General features: G+C 43.4%; 1 protein-coding gene across 2 annotated transcripts in view; it reads left to right on the forward strand.

Annotated features, from left to right (window-relative positions):
• LOC135115983 (unconventional myosin-XV-like) overlaps positions 1 to 17,930 on the forward strand; it is an 81,612-nt gene that overhangs the window by 36,825 nt on the left and 26,857 nt on the right. Inside the window, exons 6-30 of one of the 2 annotated variants that reach the window (XM_064033182.1) lie at positions 994 to 1,269; positions 2,423 to 2,600; positions 2,732 to 2,855; positions 3,332 to 3,486; positions 4,040 to 4,231; positions 4,693 to 4,827; positions 5,186 to 5,334; positions 5,732 to 5,870; positions 6,165 to 6,319; positions 6,517 to 6,721; positions 7,001 to 7,206; positions 7,729 to 8,048; positions 8,508 to 8,632; positions 9,025 to 9,198; positions 9,481 to 9,641; positions 10,011 to 10,180; positions 10,435 to 10,659; positions 11,121 to 11,220; positions 11,631 to 11,862; positions 12,352 to 12,551; positions 12,753 to 12,934; positions 13,273 to 13,486; positions 13,875 to 14,140; positions 14,394 to 14,581; positions 15,897 to 16,301. In XM_064033182.1, coding sequence (XP_063889252.1) covers positions 994 to 1,269; positions 2,423 to 2,600; positions 2,732 to 2,855; positions 3,332 to 3,486; positions 4,040 to 4,231; positions 4,693 to 4,827; positions 5,186 to 5,334; positions 5,732 to 5,870; positions 6,165 to 6,319; positions 6,517 to 6,721; positions 7,001 to 7,206; positions 7,729 to 8,048; positions 8,508 to 8,632; positions 9,025 to 9,198; positions 9,481 to 9,641; positions 10,011 to 10,180; positions 10,435 to 10,659; positions 11,121 to 11,220; positions 11,631 to 11,862; positions 12,352 to 12,551; positions 12,753 to 12,934; positions 13,273 to 13,486; positions 13,875 to 14,140; positions 14,394 to 14,581; positions 15,897 to 16,301 — 4,876 coding nt within the window. The remainder of the gene's footprint in view (positions 1 to 993; positions 1,270 to 2,422; positions 2,601 to 2,731; positions 2,856 to 3,331; positions 3,487 to 4,039; positions 4,232 to 4,692; positions 4,828 to 5,185; positions 5,335 to 5,731; positions 5,871 to 6,164; positions 6,320 to 6,516; positions 6,722 to 7,000; positions 7,207 to 7,728; positions 8,049 to 8,507; positions 8,633 to 9,024; positions 9,199 to 9,480; positions 9,642 to 10,010; positions 10,181 to 10,434; positions 10,660 to 11,120; positions 11,221 to 11,630; positions 11,863 to 12,351; positions 12,552 to 12,752; positions 12,935 to 13,272; positions 13,487 to 13,874; positions 14,141 to 14,393; positions 14,582 to 15,896; positions 16,302 to 17,930) is intronic. The other variant, XM_064033183.1, reaches the window with a different exon arrangement.

The following is a 17,930-nucleotide window of genomic DNA, read 5'->3' on the forward strand; positions in this document are numbered from 1 at the left end:
TTTCTCACACTTTTTTCCTTCACTTCCTTTTACTTTTTGCTCTTGTTCAACCCTTGATTGCACATAGTTATCTTGTCTCCCTTCTCTCCCTTGCTTCCTCTCCCTTCCTTTCTCTCATCTTTCCTTTCCCTCTAGCAGTTTACTCTCTCCCTCACTTTTTCTCCCTTCTCTCTCTCTCTCTCTCTCTCTCTCTCTCTCTCTCTCTCTCTCTCTCTCTCTCTCTCTCTCTCTCTCTCTCTCTCTCTCTCTCTCTCTCTCTCTCTCTCTCTCTCTCTCTCTCTCTCTCTCTCTCTCTCTCTCATCTTTCCTTTCCCTATAGCATTTTACTCTCTCCCTCTCCCTCTCCCTTCTCTCTCTTCCTCTTGCATACTCTTCCCTTTCCCTCCCTCTCTTCATTGTCATTAACTCTTCTTCTTCCCTCACTTAGCCTTAATCTTCATTCCTTTTCACTCAGTATTATTTTAACCTTGATCTTTCCTTCCCTGCAAGATCATTCCACTGTTTCAGCCTTCCTGTTTCTCTCAGGTTCATCATGTCATCTAGATTTTCCTTGTAACTTCTACATTACACTATTAGTCTGATTACTGAGTGTATTCCAGTCATCTACTACAATATTTGAGGACTACCCACTTCTAATCTTCCTTTTAATATCCATCTTAAGTGAGTTTGAATCCATTGCCTCTTGTTCCATCTTTTTATCATTGAATTTCTCCATATTCTCAGGCACAGTTCTGTTGTTGGGTTATCTACTACTCTGTATGAAAGCCACTCTCTTTCCATCTCCTTTTGAAAATCCATCTTTACTGAGCTTGAACCCATTGCCTCATGTTCTGCCCTTATATCATTCAGTTCTATTATTTTCTTAGGTATATTTTCTCTATTGGGTCAACTGCCTATTCCAGTCATCTGCTATGAGTACTCTATTTGAAAACCACTGTCTTTAAGCTTCCTTTTCTTTAATCCTTATACCATTCAATTCCTTTATTTTCCTAGGCACATCTTTGCCATTGGGTCAGCTGCCTACTCCCGCATGAGCAAGGACTTGATGAACCAGTGTGTGGTGATCAGCGGGGAGTCAGGTGCTGGCAAGACAGAATCCACCAAGCTCATCATGCAGTACCTTGCTGCTGTCAATAAGTCCCAGAGCAACCTTATCACTGAGCAGATCCTGGAGGCCTCACCCTTGCTGGAATCCTTTGGCAACGCAAAGACAATCAAGAACGACAACTCCTCTCGCTTTGGGAAATACGTGGAGGTTTATTTCAAGGAGTAAGTGTCTTGAGAGTGTTTTGATTCTTGGCTTTTCTCTTTGTATATCAAGGTTTGCTTGAAAGAATGAGTGTATCAGGTAAAGTTTTTAGACAGTGTAAGGACAATAAGAATAATAACTCTTGCTTTAGTTAATACATAAAGGTTTACTGTATTTCAAGGAGTAAGTGTCTTGATCCCTAGTTTTTCTTGTTTTTTCTTGTCTTATTGTGTGTCAAAATGCTGTCAGTATGCTGTCAGGCCTTGCTGTGGAAATGTGGCCAGCTGTGGTATACCTAAGCTCTTGGGGTGCAGCAGGGTGATCCATGAGACTGTCCATTCCCACTATGGGTTGACAGGGCTAAGAGAGTGAATAATATGTGTGTGTGAGTGTGTGGTGCTTTGTCAAGGCCACCCTATATTGGATATTTGGATAGATAGATAGATATATTGTATGTTGAGTTTTATTTGGAGTGTATTAGTCTGTTTTTTACCTAATAGTGTGTGTGTGTGTGTGTGTGTGTGTGTGTGTGTGTGATAGAAAGTCCATTGTAGTGTGTGTGTGGGAAAGACGTGTTGTATAAAGGTTATATATAGTTGTTTGTGTGTATGTGTGTCTTATAGTTATGTTGTTAGGTAAGAACAATTATTGTAACTCAATAACAATTTAAGATAATCGCCTTCTTGTTCTCCATCACTCTCTGTTGCTTTTACTTTTTGTTCATTCTCTTCTTGCTCCCAGTATAGTCTCTTCACCTCTGTTTGTCTCACTCTTGCTTCTCTTATCCTTTCATTCCTTCAAAATATATCTTTCACCTCTCTTTGTATTTATTCTTGCTCATCCTCTCATTTCTTCCCCATCAACACAACACATCTTTCCCTCTGCCATAGTACCAAGAACACAGAGAACCTCCCTGGAAAGTTCATTATATCTTCTCTACCTGCACTTTCTCTTGTTCCTTCTCACATTCCCTCCCCTTCAGTGCAATCTTTAATACATACTCACTCCTGCCATGTCTCCTCAGTGGGGTGATCACAGGCCCCAAGATCACTGAGTACCTCCTTGAAAAGTCCTTTATGTCTTCTCTATCTGCACATACTCTTGTTCCTTCTCATATTCCCTCCCATTCAGTGCAGTCTTTAATGCATACTCACTCCTGCCATGTCTCCTCAGTGGGGTGATCACAGGAGCCAAGATAACAGAGTACCTCCTTGAAAAATCCCGCATAGTGACCCAAGCACATGAGGAGAGGAACTACCACGTTTTCTATGAGCTGCTTGCTGGTCTCCCAGCAGACCGCAAGGCTAAGTATGGCCTCACCACGCCAGACAAGTACTTCTACCTCAGCCAGGTGAGTGTGGCTATCTGGTGGTGATTGTGGTGGAGGAGTAACTATATTAATTTTGATGGATTTGTATTTTTGTTAACTTATTTTTTTAGAGTCTTTTGAGGGCTATACATCATTATTAACTGTATTTCCAGGGAGGTAGCTGGCAGCTGGAAGGCAAGTATGATGGGGAGGACTTCCAGGCACTGCTCTCTGCCATGCAAGTGTTGGGATTCACCTCGGATGAACAGGACACGATATTCAGGATCTTGTCTGCTGGTGGGTAACTTTTCTGCCTTGTCCTCTTTATGTAGTCAGTCCTTAATGTTGCCTGTCTCTGTTGCTATCCAGTGTCATGTATAAAGTGATCACATGGTAAGGAAAAGCAGTTTCTGGCAATGTCCTTTTTGTATACATAGTCTGTCTCCGGCTTTGTCCTTCTGTCCTTTTTTGGCATCCAGTGTCATACATACTAAACATTCAAGTGTATATCTTTCCACGCTATGTTCATACTCAAGAGCTTTGCTATTAATCATGATTATTGTTACACCTCAGTGCAATGTATACTTTTCTGTACTGTATCCATACTTAGAGGGATTTAACTATAAGCTTGCATGAGGAGAAAAATACAATACTACAAACACATGAATACTTTACGTCATTCTAAACTCATTCTCCTCATATTCACCAGTTTTTTATATAATTTTAAACTCATTTCATCCTACACACTCATTTTTCTGTACCTCCCACCACAGTGCTGCATCTGGGCAACATTTACTTCCACCGCAAGCAGCTGCGTCACGGCCAGGAGGGTGTGGAGATGGGCACAGATGCTGAGATCAAGTGGGCATCACATCTCCTGCAGATTGATGAAGTGGGCATCAAGCGAGCCCTTACCACCAAGATCACGGTGAGCCTAGGAGTGTGTGTGTCTGGGAATGTTCTTGACTGGACAGGAGCTTAACTGGCTTGTGGATTTCTTCACTAGACTATGAATTTGAGTCAGTGGGAGTATGTGTATGTGTGGCTGGAATGAATATCAAGCCAGGAATTGAGTTGGCTCTGTGAATGTCTTGTCTAGGCCTTGTGGGAGTGTGTAGGTCTGGAAGGGATGTTTTTGACTAGCCAGCAATTTAATTGGGTCTGTGGATTTCTTGACTAGACCATGAAATCAATTTTTTAAAGATCTGGAGATGATGTGTAAAAAAGGACGTGAAAAAGATGGATGTCAAGGAAGGGATCAAAATTATCTACAACTGGAAGTGGAGGAAACATGAAAATATTGAATAAAATAATGGCTTAATTTGCTCTTAACCACTTCATTTTTCATTACAGTATGCTACTAGAGAAGTACAAATAGGAGTTACTATAATAATCTTTTGAATGGAATAGAGAAGCATGTATCAAGATAGATCAGAGAGGTAATTTCAGTCCTTTCAAGTAGCCCTCCTTACATTCCACAGGAGGCACGCAATGAGAGAGTGTTCACGCCCCTGAACATCAACCAAGCACTGGACGCCCGAGATGCGGTGGCCAAGGCGCTGTACTCCTCCCTCTTCTCCTGGCTGGTACGGCGCATCAACCACATCATCCACAAGGGTGCCCGCAAGACTCACATCTCCATCCTGGACATCTTTGGCTTTGAAGTGTTTAAGGTTTGTGTCTGTACTTATTTTCCTTTATTTTTTTTCTTTTATCTTTGGCTTTGAAATGTTTAAAGTTTGTATGAGCTTTGAAGTGCTTTAGGTTTGTACCCATGCTTTTTTTTTTATATATGAAAGGAGTACTAACCAAGGACAACAAAATATATATAAAAAAGCCCACTGAGATGTTGGTTCATGTGTAGATTACTTTCCTGTCAGATTACTGCACTTGAAATCTGACTGAAAGTTTAGCCAAGGCATGTTTCTATCCTAGCTGTTTCCTTCTCATATCTAAATTAGTCATTGAACCTTGTAATGCATTAATGAAGGAAGAAGACATGCAGGGTATCAGTATCTGTATGCATAAGTAGATTAGTTTATTGTTAGTATTATTTGCTCATATATTTGAAATCTGACTGGAATTTACATCGCATAAGAAGCATCAGTTCTTATAGCTTCACTCTGGCCAACAGGAGAACAGTTTTGAGCAGCTGTGCATCAATTATGCTAATGAGAAGCTGCAGTTTTACTTCAACAAGCACATCTTCAAGCTGGAGCAGCAGGAGTATGCCAAGGAGAAGATTGACTGGCAAAACATTGAGTTCCAAGTGAGTTGAGGAATGTTTTGTGTCTTGTTATAAGATTACTTTCTGTGAGTGAGTGGTGTGTTCATAAGGAGACTGCACTAACAGCCTGATCACTGAGTCTATTCTATTCATCTACCACTCTGAGAATTTCTTCCTATTATTTTTAAGTCTAAGCAGAGGTGACAGGTGAGTGGTGGGAAGAAATTGTAGATGTCATGATCTTAATATCTTTACAAATTCAAATGTTCATAGTCTTTGATTTACTATTATTACTTTGAATAAGCTCAAGGTAATCTTCCCACTTATTCTTCAATCAACTCAGCTTCTCCTTGCCTCTCCAAACAGCCTTGCCTTGCTAACATTACCCTTTCACCCTTAGGACAACCTGCCTGTGATAGAACTAGTTGCCCGGAAGCCAGTGGGTATTCTGCACCTGCTGGATGATGAGAGTAACTTCCCCAAGGCCACCGACCAGTCCTACCTGGAGAAGTGCCACTACAACCATGCCCTCAATGAACTATATTCAAGGTATCCACTGGTGTCATCTGCACAGTACATGTATCTAACTGTATCTAACTGTTTCATAGCCAAGAATTTAATGTGTTGTAGATGAATTGTGTTTAAAAGACTAGAGCTTCTTATGAGCAAAGTAAAGTGGTCAGTTGCTGCTCTGTAAAGCCATATCAGTCTCTAAAGCTGTATGGCATCTAAATCATCACTGTTTTTCTTCTTTTTATGTAAGAGGAGCTCTGGCCAAGGACTACAAAATGGTAGGAAAAAAGGCTTACTTAAGTTGCCAGTCCAAAGGATAGATTCAAAAGTATTATTCAGAATCAGAATGTAATATGTTCTCTCATTCATATCATCTTTAATTAGAGTGTATTATGTTCTCTCACTCACAACACTTCTCTGATACACCTACCAGGCCACGTCTTTCCTCCATGGAGTTTGGCATCCAGCACTACGCAGGGCAGGTGTGGTACAGCGTGGAGGGATTCCTGGACAAGAACAGAGACACACTCAGGAATGATGTGGTGGAGCTGCTCATCTCATCCAGGCTGCCCGTGAGTGGCCTCAGTACACTGCTGAAGGAGTAACTGAGGATAATACTGATAAGACAGATTAATTTCTCACTTGGAAATCTATATCTTCAGTAGTGATAATTTCTGGGGGACTTATAGAGAACAGCAGTGATAGAACAAAGTAATCTCTCCTCTAGATGCACTTGTAAATTTGCATCTTCAGTGGAACAAGGTAATTTGTGAAGGAGTTACTGAGGATAGCAGTGATAGAACAAGGTAATTTCTTGAGGGTTTATAGAGAATGGCAGTGATAGAATGAAGTAATTTCTCCTGTAGATGCTGTCAGAGATGTTCCTTGACGTTCGCTTGGGTTCAGAGAACAAAACATTGACAAAAGCCAACGGGAGATTCGTCACCATGAAGCCAAGAACGCCCACTGTGTCTGCACGCTTCAATGACTCACTCACGCACCTTATGGAGGGCATGGCCAAGTGAGTGCTGTGTGATCTTGTTATATTCATGAATTTACTTTTGTTTCCATAGCACTCCTACATCATATCTCTATTTCTTGGCAATCATCCACTTATCTATTAATTTTTACTTATCTTTCACCTTTATAGCTTTCTCACCCTCACTTCACACCTCCATTTCTCAGCACCCACTCACTCACACACAACCTCTCCATCAGATGCAATCCCTGGTTCGTGCGCTGCATCAAGCCCAACACAGACAAGGCACCACTCAAGCTGGATATGCCTTGTGTATTGGAGCAGCTCAGGTACTCAGGCATGCTGCAGACCATTCGGATCCGCCAGCAGGGCTTCCCGGTGCGCCTCAGGTTTGCACACTTTTCCGAGAGGTATCGCTGCCTCATCCCTGACCAGGTTCCAAGGGTAAGTGTTTCTTGTGTTGTGTGTCTTGTTGTGTTGGGTTTATATGTCTAGTTTTCTGGCTGTGAGGTCTATTTTGACAGTAATTATATGTATTTCTGAGTGCCTTAGCTCCTGCTTTTCTCTATATACTTCCTTGAGTTGAATTTTCAGTGTCCTATATTTTCTACCTCCAGTCATGCAGCCAAGGAAGAACTGAAGAGGCTATTTCTGTATGTTATCCTTTGTAATTCTTTATAGTCTTTTGTATAGCACTATATTTAACTCCTATGTTGATTACAGGGAGCACCATCCAAGGAGATCTGTCGGGTGGTGCTGGAGCGAAAGAAGGCCGGGAGTGCCTCAAGGGGGAGCTACCAGCTGGGCCTCACCAAGATCTTCCTAAAGGAGGCATTGGAACAAACACTGGAGGAGGAGAGATACCAGACCCTGTCCTTCGCTGTGGTCACCCTACAGCGCTATGTCAGGGGATACTTGTCACGCAGGAGGTGAGTGTGACAGCTGGTGTGGGCTGGTGTGGGAAATTAAAGGGAATAAAGAGGTGCCATTGCAAAAGCTATTCCTCAAAATGTCATCTGATCTGTGAGGGAGATCTGTGTGGGCTGGGCTGAGAAAGTGTGGAACATTGGGTGGTTCTAAGGCTGGTGTGAAGTGGGGTAAGGAGACACAATAGTAATAGATTTCCTCTAATTTCTCTTGATTCACTGTATTTTGAGGGAGGGGGAATGATTCTGAAATTGGTGTGAGGTGGGACTTGAAGACACAGTAGCAGTAGATTTCCTCTGATTTCTATTGATTCACTGCTTCCATATGACAATTAACATTCATCTCTATCTGTGTTCTACTTGAAATAGTCCCCTCTATTTATATATACACCAGGCTGGCAATCCCACATGGGGTAGCCCTGACAAAGCACCACACACTTATACACACATTGTTCACATACTTAGAAATCAATAAAGAATAATACAAAACTGGTAAACTGTCACTAATCACTGTTCCATTGGCAGGTTCCGCACCCAGCAGCGAGCGGCCTTGGTGGTGCAGGCCACAGTGCGCATGTGGCTGGCCCGCCGCCGCTACCGCAACCTCAGGTCATCTGTCATCAAGATCCAGTCGCTGGCACGTGGCAGGAGTGCCAGGAAGCATGTCAAGCGACTCAAGGACGAGCTCAACCGGCGGCGACTGGCAGAGCAGGTGGCCAAGCAGCGGGCAGAGCGTGAGGCAGCACAGAACAAGGCAGACCAGGAGCGAGTCCAGCGATCTGTGGCAGGAGTCAACCACCTCGAGATCCCTGCTGAGCTGGCCTTCATCCTTTCCAAGCTGGGCGGTGAGTCAGGGACTTTTGATTCACTTATATACTCGTATCTGTCTAATTATTTACTGGTAGGGAAAATGACTGGTTTACCCTTACCTCTTCATAATGAGACTGTTCCCTACCCAACACCTACTCTTGAGACCATAGTGATGCAGGGTACTTCCACAGCAAGGCCCCACAGCACACACTAATTTACCCCTGCCCCTTCATAATGAGACTGTTCTCCACCCCATAAATACTCCACTCCTGGCACATAGGGTGTAGTATGGTGGACCAGGAGACTGTTCCTTTCCACCAAAGGCTGACAGAGCTAGGAGTGTTGATGATGTGTGTGTGAATGTGTGGTGCCTTGTCTGAGCCATCCTGTGTTGGATTGCTGGCCTGTTATATAGACAGACAGAAGAGGAGACACAGAATGAAGCAGAAGTTGTTTATTTTTTAACACATCTTCCTGTTTCCTCCTTGGTTCAGATCGGGAGCAGGAGCGTGGGGTGACCCGTGCTGGGGCTCCTGTGCGGCCCATTGCAACCCACTACTCCCTGCCTCATGACATTGACTACCACGCCTTCTCCAAGTTCACCAGCATTTACTTCAAGGTGAGCTGCTGTGTGACAGGGACGGGGAGGGAACTGGGATGATGTTACAGAAAAGAATTAACATTACAGTTGGAAATAGATAAGTGTATTGGACTGGTTCTGGAGATGATAATGAAATATAGCCAAAGACTACAGTCTGAAAGAGATAAGTGTACTGGTTCTAGAAGTAAGAGTGAGATGCAGCCATTATTTTGTCCAAGCTGTGTGCCTGATCCCAGTAAAGTGAGGGCAAAAGTACTTTCTCTTCTCCACTGGGTCCAAGGAGCTGAAAGAATGATGTGAATGAGCATGAACATAAAAGTTGTGTGCCTTATCCTGGCTATCCTCCTATTTGTGGGAGACAGCCTTGGTATATGTATGTATGTATGTAACTCAACCATTCCTCCCCTCAGTCACACATCTGGGGCATGAAACGAGAGCCCATCAAGACGCCCTTCCTCTCCAAGTCCCGGGATGCAGATTACAGTGACTCCCTGGCTGTGTTCAAACTCATCCTGCGCTTCATGAATGATCCGGCACTCTCTGGCCTGCGGGAGACGGTGCTTGGGAATTACATCACCAATAAGGTAAGTGTGTGTGTGTGTGATAGATGGTGCTTCTCTCTCTGAAATATGTAAGGAGAATTGATAGACGTTTTTGCTGTTTGTAAAATCTATTATATGCTCAGATCTAGCTTAGTTCCAGAGTCATCTTGAAACTCCTATCTTGAAATAGCTTAAGTCATAGGAATGTGGAGGAGAAATATAATAAATTCAAGACTTCATGTACAAGATTTGTGAATGTTAGTGAATGGAGTATATATGTGTACTGGTGTATAGATAAATAGATATACTCCTTACTGTCTCCAGGGTCTTGCTAATGAGAGGCTGCGAGATGAGATCCTGTGTCAGCTGTGTAACCAGACATGGCGCAATGACAACACTGCCAATGCTGAGAGAGGCTGGCTGCTGCTGGCCAACTGTCTGTCTGTGTTCCCACCCTCATCCACACTCTTCAAGTACATCCTCAAGTGAGTGTTGCCTCTTGCTGACTCCACTGTCCTACTGAATGTGTTTTGTCCATGGTTATCTGTGTGTCTGTCTATATATTGTGGCTCATTAAGTAGTTCATTTGGTTTTACTTGTTATGTCTATTGTAATTTATTGGATATTTTTGGGGTTATTTAGTTTTGGTCTAATGTTTTTTCTTACTTGACTGAGGAATTGTCTGCTAAAAATATTAATCACTAATGAAATTCTGCCCAAAACTGTGTCTTTTGTAATGCAGGATTTGTCAATTTCATTATCTCTCTCTTTCTCAGGTATAGCAAATAATAATAATTGAAGACAGTCATTCACCTCAATATCTCTCTCTTTCAAACTCTCTCTCTCTCTGCCAGGTATGTGTCAGACCATGGGCTGGATGGGTATGCCGGACTGTGTCAGAGGAAGCTGCTGTCATCCCACAAGAGGTCAGGAGGTGTGGCACGCTCCTTCCCACCCACAGACCTGGAGTGGCAGACCAACCGTAAGAAGGCGAGGATGGCCCTGGAGGCGCGCTTCCCTGATGGTGAGGGCTAAACATATTGTGCTTATTACTGTTGAATTAATAGTTGATGCACAATATTCATTCATCATTCATCATAATAGTTTGCACTTCATGTTTTTTTACTGGGCATTGTTTAGTAATATTTGACTGTGAGCTCAAAGATATTCTGCTGATCACTGTTTACTAATATGTTTGTACAGGTGGACTGGCAGGAAAGCACAGTATTCAGCTTATAACATAAGTACTCAAATGTTACTGTCTCCTCTCTCCCTCAGGCAAGGTTGGTTTGGGTGAGGTGGACTCCTGGACCACCACTGAGGAGTTTGCTGCCAGTCTGCTGCAGGAGCGAGGGGTCATGGAGAACACCGGGTGGACAGTCTGCCTCACTCAGGATGACACGGTCGTTGAGACGCCTGGGCTGGAGTACGTCCTTGACCTCATAGGAGACAGGGAGCTGCCACCAACTTTCCCCAAGTGTTCCTCCAGCCATCTCAACACTGGTGAGTTTATGGCTTCCTCTGTTAGCCAGTCTGTCTCATTACCTTCTATAATTTTTAGACATTTTTTTTGTACAAGTCTCTTAAGTGTCTCTGCAGCATAGAAAAATGTAACTAACTTGTTAATCTTTTTTTTCTTATTTTCATGAAAACAGTTTTTAAAGTGCTCTGAATGTTAATATAGATAACCATGGCAGAGGAAGGTTAAAACTGTTTAATTGGATGAAGATGAGAGAAATAAGATTAACCTGCTATTCTTCTTTTTGTGTGTCCATGAAAACAGTTTTTAAAGTGCTATAAATGTTAACATAGGCAGAAAGAAGTTAAAAACTGTCTCATTAGGTGATCTTTTGTAGAATATGTGTATATACTTATATCTACATACATTATTGGAAATAAATTTATAATTATGGTTTTGATTTACGATAACCTAATACTGAAGTGAGCACTTTTTCCTGCCCCAGGTGCTGCCCCAGAGCGCCGTGTGTCCACCACAGTGCCGCTGCCACTGGTCAAGGTGACAGAGGTGTCTCCCATTGATGAGTCTCCCGTGGTGGCCAGAAGGTAAGGCATCACTTCCTTATCCTGCCTTCAGGATCTGCACATGTATAGTTTGCAGTTATATTCCTGACAGCCAAGCATCTAATTTGATTTTTTTTTTGCTTTGACCTTGTCCTGTATTTTACTTTTATCTTGTGCTTAATCTTCAGTAAGTATAGTTTGTATGGAAAAGTTTAATTTATGCCTGAGAAGATAATCACTGAGGCTGAAAAATTAAGAAAGGAATCTTAGGTAAAATATACCACTTCTGTCACTCCCAGGACTTATATCACTCCTCATCCTCTCAATGCAAACCTCAACAAAACATAGACACAGAGAAACAGTAACTAGCAAATATAACTTAGGCCCTTCACAGTGCAATCTAGTAAACATATAGACAAATACACCATTTACACAACTTCTTTCACCACCAGGACTCGATCACCACCTGCGCTGACCCGTAAGCTGTCCAGAGAGGCACTGGAGGCACACGACCAGGTGATGAGTGGCACTGAGGGAGGTGTGGCGGGGGCAGGAGGTGCCGCAGGAACAGAAGAGGATGGCATTGGTCTGTCTCGCACCTCAGCTCTCAACAATCGGTACTTTGAAGACAAGGCAAAGAGCAGGTCCCTGGATAACCTCCTCGAAGGTCCCCCAGATATGCAGGTTGGAGATCAAGTGTTGTTATGTGTAATTATGTACTACTACTACTACTACTACTACTACTACTACTACTACTATTACTACTACTACTACTGTCTTTCTATCTCCTCCACTCACTATCTCCAGGTCTTTACTCTTCTCACTGGTCTCCTTCTAACTATCTCCAGCTTCAATTGCTACTAGATACTTCCTAGTCAATTTGTATATGTATTGTATGTCTTTCTATTCCAACTTCCTCTAATTATAACTATTATCATATGTTACCTAATTAATTGTATGTCTTTATATGCTCTTATCCTCCAAATCTTCCTTTTGTCCTCCCATTATTTCCTTCACAAGTACCACCAATTTCAATTCTTATTTTATATTTCCCTAAGCAAGTGTATGTGTTTAGATGCTCCTGTCTGGTGCCTAGCCTTCCCATTGATCCCATTCCACCTACCTGCATCTTCAATATCTTTCATGCATTCCCTAATTTCTGTGTGCCCTCAGATGCTTGGGTTGTCAAGGAGCAGACTGAATGAACGCTACCACAGTGTAGAGCGACTAGTAAGTGAGAGGCAGGCACTGGTCAATGGACAGGAGATCAACACCCATGACCTGGACAACATGGAGTCTGTGTCTCAGCGAGGTGTCCCTAAGTCATTGTCTGGGTCAAGGACGTGGAATAAATATGACCTGCTGGAGGAAAGGTGTGTGTGTGTGTGTGTGTGTGTGTGTGTGTGTGTAGGAGATTTGTACAGTTTTGGTTTGTCAGATTTTTATTATATTTCTTAATTTTCCCCTTTCGTGCAGTCCTTATATATTGTGAGTGGAATAGGAAGATGCTTAATTGATAATCTCATTCTAAGATATCCTAATTGTCATGATTCTCTTTTGCCTTTGCCTGGCAGGAGTGCAGCAGAGGAGGAAACCAAGACTGAGTACTCCCGAGGCTCTAACCGCTACATCAAGGGTGGCCAAGCAGGGCGGCGGGGGCCAGGTGGAGGGTGGCACCAGTCTGCACGCGCCCAGCTGGAGAGGGAGTATATGAAGTCATCGGCAATGTCAGACACCAGCGAAGCGCCTTCACTAGGTGGGTATCTCTTCATGTTTCACACATCTCTCTATATTTTGATTGAGGAGGACTACATGTATCAGTATTTGTAGGGCCATGGATTCCATTTGTGTCTGTTTGGCTTTTATCTTCACATATACTCCTTTTATAGCCTCCTCTAGTATATGGTTCCTCCTTTTTGTCTTAGGTTTTGCTTTCATTGTGCATATGTTTCTCAATCTCCCATATCTCAGTGTATATTTTCATTGTCCTTATGTTTTTCAGTCTCCCACATCTCAGTTTTCAATGTGCATATGCCCCAAGCCTTCCCAGGCCTCAATATATATATATATTTACACTGTGCCTCTGCCCTTCAGCCTCCCATGTGCGGCGGGTGCGAGTGCCGTCCCAGGCCTCAGATGTGGACCAATTCCTGGACGACCTGTTCATGCCGGTCCTTAACTCCCAGCTGGATGAACTGTCCGACGCTCGTTCCCTTGCTGCATCCATCAAGGGAGGTGGCCATCCATCTCATCCTCAGGCCGCCTATGACCTGGAGGATGACCTGGATGACTCCATAGCCTTAGCCAGGTATGTGGAGGGATTAGGATACTATCAATATCCAGCCTCTCTGTGTCCCAGCATTGATAAATTTTTTAGTGTATGATGCCTTGGAAGGATTAGAATGGCTGGTGGTGGGAAGTTTTGTGTCCTGTTAAACATCCAGCCTCTCTTAGTTGCCACAGTAATGGATTTTATGTATCTAGTAGGGTGGTCCATGAGACTGTCCCTTTCCACCATGGCTAACAGGGAAAAGAGTGTGAATGAAGTGTGTATGAGTGTGTATATTCTTTTACTGCATCTTTCATTCCATCCAAATCGAATACACTTGCATGACAGTCACATTACTTTCCCACAGGACTTGCTAGGGATTTAAATAAGAAAAACACACATGACAGTCACATTCCTCTACCCTCAGGACTCGCCAAGGATCCTTCCGGCGCCAGAGTCTGCTCCACGCCCTGCAGGATGTGGATCTGAATGAGTCTCTAAGTGGCCTAGAGGATATCCCATCCCTAGCCCAGGCCCTGAAGGGAGGTGGCCAGGGAGCAGCTGAGGTAGACACAGGTGCCCCGACCACCACGGCAGGGCCCACTTTTTACCCCAATGTGTCTATCTCAGGTGCTCCTGGCTCCCCTCCTCCCTTCAGTCCACCTGGTACCTTGCCTCTGTACTCTGCTGGAGGTGAGAGCTCTTACTTGACTGTTGCTTGATAAAGGTAATATTTCACTATAAAGAGAGATTGTAATATCCTCTCTGTGGAAAGGTGACATTGATGAACCAGGGTTTGATTCCGCCACAGGGTCTTGCTATCTGTCACTAATATTCTTTCACTATGCCTGAGGATCTTATGATTTGTAACTAATATTCTTTGTGTCCCATGAGTCACTATACCTGAGGGTCTAATAATTTGTAACTGGTGTTCTTTGCATCACAGGAATCACCATGCCAGGAATGCCACCAACACCCCAGGCTGGCAACGTGAACCCAACACAACTGGCCCTCCAGCAGCAGCACATCCAGCGGGCTTTCCTGCAGTCTGCTGTGGCCCAGAACATTCAGATCCAGCAGCATCTCATGGCTCAGAACCAGGCACTACAGCAGCTCCTTTCTCAGTCCATTCCGGTACGTGGTCATTTGTATCCCTATTTCCTTAACTCCTTGTGCTGTTTAGTGCCTGACTGGTCTTCACTCAGCAGGCAGAGGGACTTTTTAAATGAATGTTTCCTTTCTTGTTCTTGTCATAGGTAAAATCAGTCTATTCTAGTAGGTGGCCAGTCTTATGTCTCTTTCCTTAACTCTATGTGCTGTTTAGTGCCAGACTGGTCTTCACTTGGCAAGCAGAGGGAATGATAGTTTTAATGTTTCCTTTGTTTTTCTTATCATGGGTAAAAATCAGTCTATTCTGGTAGGTGGCCATACAGTACCTCTGTTTCAATAACTCTATATGCTCTTTTTCATGCCAAACTGATCTTTATTTGGCAGGCAGAGGGACAGATGGCTTTAGTGAATGTTTCTTTTGTTTTTCTTGTCATGGGTAAAGTATTAAAGAATTAGAGCATTTGGCAGAGCATTAGCACATGTAGGAAGCTTAGTGACCAAGGCTGACCTGTCTATGCCTGCAGCCTGATGATGACTGAGCCTTCCTTCATAGTAACCTGTCTTCCTTCCAGTAATTTTCCTTCCATGGTCCAGTATATTAGTGAGACAAGAGTCACTCCTCTGAAGCGGCTGTTGCTTTTTGTGCTGGACTCTAAGAGCACTGTTCCTCTATGAAATGGCTTAAGCTTTTTCATGACTGATTAAGAGTCATCCCTTACTTACTATGCATGAAGTTCACTGAATACCGTATATTACTAGTCTCAGTATATGATGAATAGAAGTGATATCTCAGTGAGGTAAGATGTGTGGGCTACCTTAGTCAGATACATAGAGTGAATAAAGAAACCTGTGTTGGATTAAGCAGACTTCCTTAGTTCTGTGATTGAGCATGGCATGGAGTGTGTCAGGCAAGTCACACACCTCAGCCACACCACACAGCACAGTGCATGCCTCCCGCTGTCACCTGGCATGGAATGAGGCAGGATTGACCACTGGGGCTGTTCCTGTGTGTGCTGCAGGCTCTGTGTGGCCGTTCATTCTTCCTGAGTCTTTCCCTTCCAGGCTCTCACACTCACACACATCTGACTGATGGACTTGTAGTGTTAAGTGTTGATTGTCATCATTAAATTACCACAGCATTAGGGGATACCTCCTGACATAGGTTGTGACACACTGTATCTTCAAAGTTTAGCAGCGGAGTGTAAGTCAATTTCAACCATGCAGTCAGTACAGATATTTCCTTTTAGTGTGTGTGTGTTTGCATCTACTGTGCTACATGTTATTGTGAAAAAGTGTGGAGTGTATCCTGGCAAGGTAATGAGAGTGATGTCATCTGCAGCACCTTGGCCAGGCTGCTCGTGGCATGAGTCCCCAAGACTCCTTCCGTCTTGGCATGCTTGGTATGATGCCCCTCGCTGGCATGCCCATGGCTGCACACATGCCCATGCACCAAGGTATGCCCATGGCTGGCAATATGCCCATGGCAGCCAATGTAGGCATGAGTGGTGGCATGCCCATGAATGCTGGCATATCTATGGTGCCACTCACACCCACCATGCCCGTCGGGGTGATGCCGCCGGCCGCTGCTGGCATGCCTGGCCATGGGGAGGTGTCAGGGGTGCCTCAGGGCGCATCAGGTGACAGGGTTCACTACCAGGTGGGGGGGGACACGTACTCCCTCCCTCAGAGACGCCCCACCTCCACCACCACCACCACCATCACTACCAACAACAACAGCAACAAGGTACCAGGGCGGGGGTGGCGCAGCTGTCCTGGAGGTGGGCAGCTTCAGCTTCAGTAGGTCAGCTTTTAGCTTCCACACTTACCCTAGAGCTGCCTTACTCACCCTGGAAGTGCTAGGGGGAGAGCACACACTTAGTGACTAACATTTAGACTCACAGGGATCTCCAGGAGGCTTGAGGTTACACATATAGCTTCATAGAAAAGGTATCAGTAGATGTTAGATCATAACATTGTTTAGATTATCTGGAAAGTCTGTGCTGGAGGGAAATGGAATTGCTTAGGATTCCCTTGACTTTGACGCCACAACACCAGCAAATTTTATATCAACTTTTGGTCTTTATATCTAGTGTGCATAAACTTCCCTCATTTGTAGCCATTGTAAAGGCTTGCTGACTCTTTTTTCCAGGCTTATTTTGCATACCATAGCATAGAGAGCTTATTGTTATTATTATTATTTTTCATTTTTTTGTTTAATTGACATCCATCTACTATATAAGACTTGTATAAGACTGGATTCCTTGTGGGAGGACTGAATGCAAGGGAGTGGTGCTCAGACTGACTCATGACTTGGTGTACGAAGCATCACCACCACACTGAGCTGGTGGTGGTGGTGGTGCTGCTGACCTGGACTTGAAACTGCATATTTTTTTCCTTCCCTCTTAGGTCTCATGCATTTTTCTTCTTCTCCATCATTTACCACAGTTTATTATTGTCTTTTCTATAAGGCCCTGTCCTCTAATTTCCTCCTTTCAAGTCATGTTTTCTTTACAAGGTTCTCTCCTCTATCTTTCATTCAAAACTTGTCATCTCCTCTAAGTTTCTTCTTTTCAGACCTTTTCCTCTCAAAGCTTTGTCCTCTACCTTTCCTCCACTCAGATCTTTTTTCTCCTCTATCTTTCCTCCATTCAAATTTTGTCTTCTCCATAAACTTTTCTCCCATATCTTCCTTCCTTTCAAATCTTATCCTCTCTGCAAGGTTCCCTCCAGTACCTTTCCTCCATTCAAATCTGTCTCTCTTTCTCATACTGTCTCCCTCTTTCCTCTAAAACAAAGAAAGTATTCTCTCCCTCAGTCTTTCCCTCCCATCAGAGCCTTTCACTGGGAATACCTCAGTTCAGTGTGACTTTCAAGCTGTACAGATTCTACTTCTGGGGCTGAGTATGGAAGAGGGTTGCTCACTGCTGCTATTCCTGTGGTGCTTCATGTAAATCTTTTTTGTTATTTGTAAATATTAACCTCCTTTTTTTGTTATGTATTGATATCACCATGACCATCAGACTCTGATGAAAATTTGATGATCTAATATTATACTGATAGTGATAATGAAGATATAAGATGTCATGACACCATTTAGATATAAAACAATAAATTTGTCTTAAATTATAACCATTCAGTAAGGAATAATTAAATACTCCATTGATGGGGTACTGATAATATAACAAATCTTATAACTAAACACAGAGGCAACAGAAGTGATACACTACTAAAGAACCATTAACCACACATCTAAATAAAAGCTATGAAAAGAGAATTTCAAGAACACACCACACACCACACCAGATGTCAACTAAAACATAAAATCAATAGGCACAATACTGCACTCAAAAAATAATTAACCACATAAAATGAA

The sequence above is a fragment of the Scylla paramamosain genome, chromosome 30 (assembly GCF_035594125.1).
Source record: "Scylla paramamosain isolate STU-SP2022 chromosome 30, ASM3559412v1, whole genome shotgun sequence".
In the NCBI taxonomy this organism is placed as follows: Eukaryota; Metazoa; Arthropoda; class Malacostraca; order Decapoda; family Portunidae; genus Scylla; species Scylla paramamosain.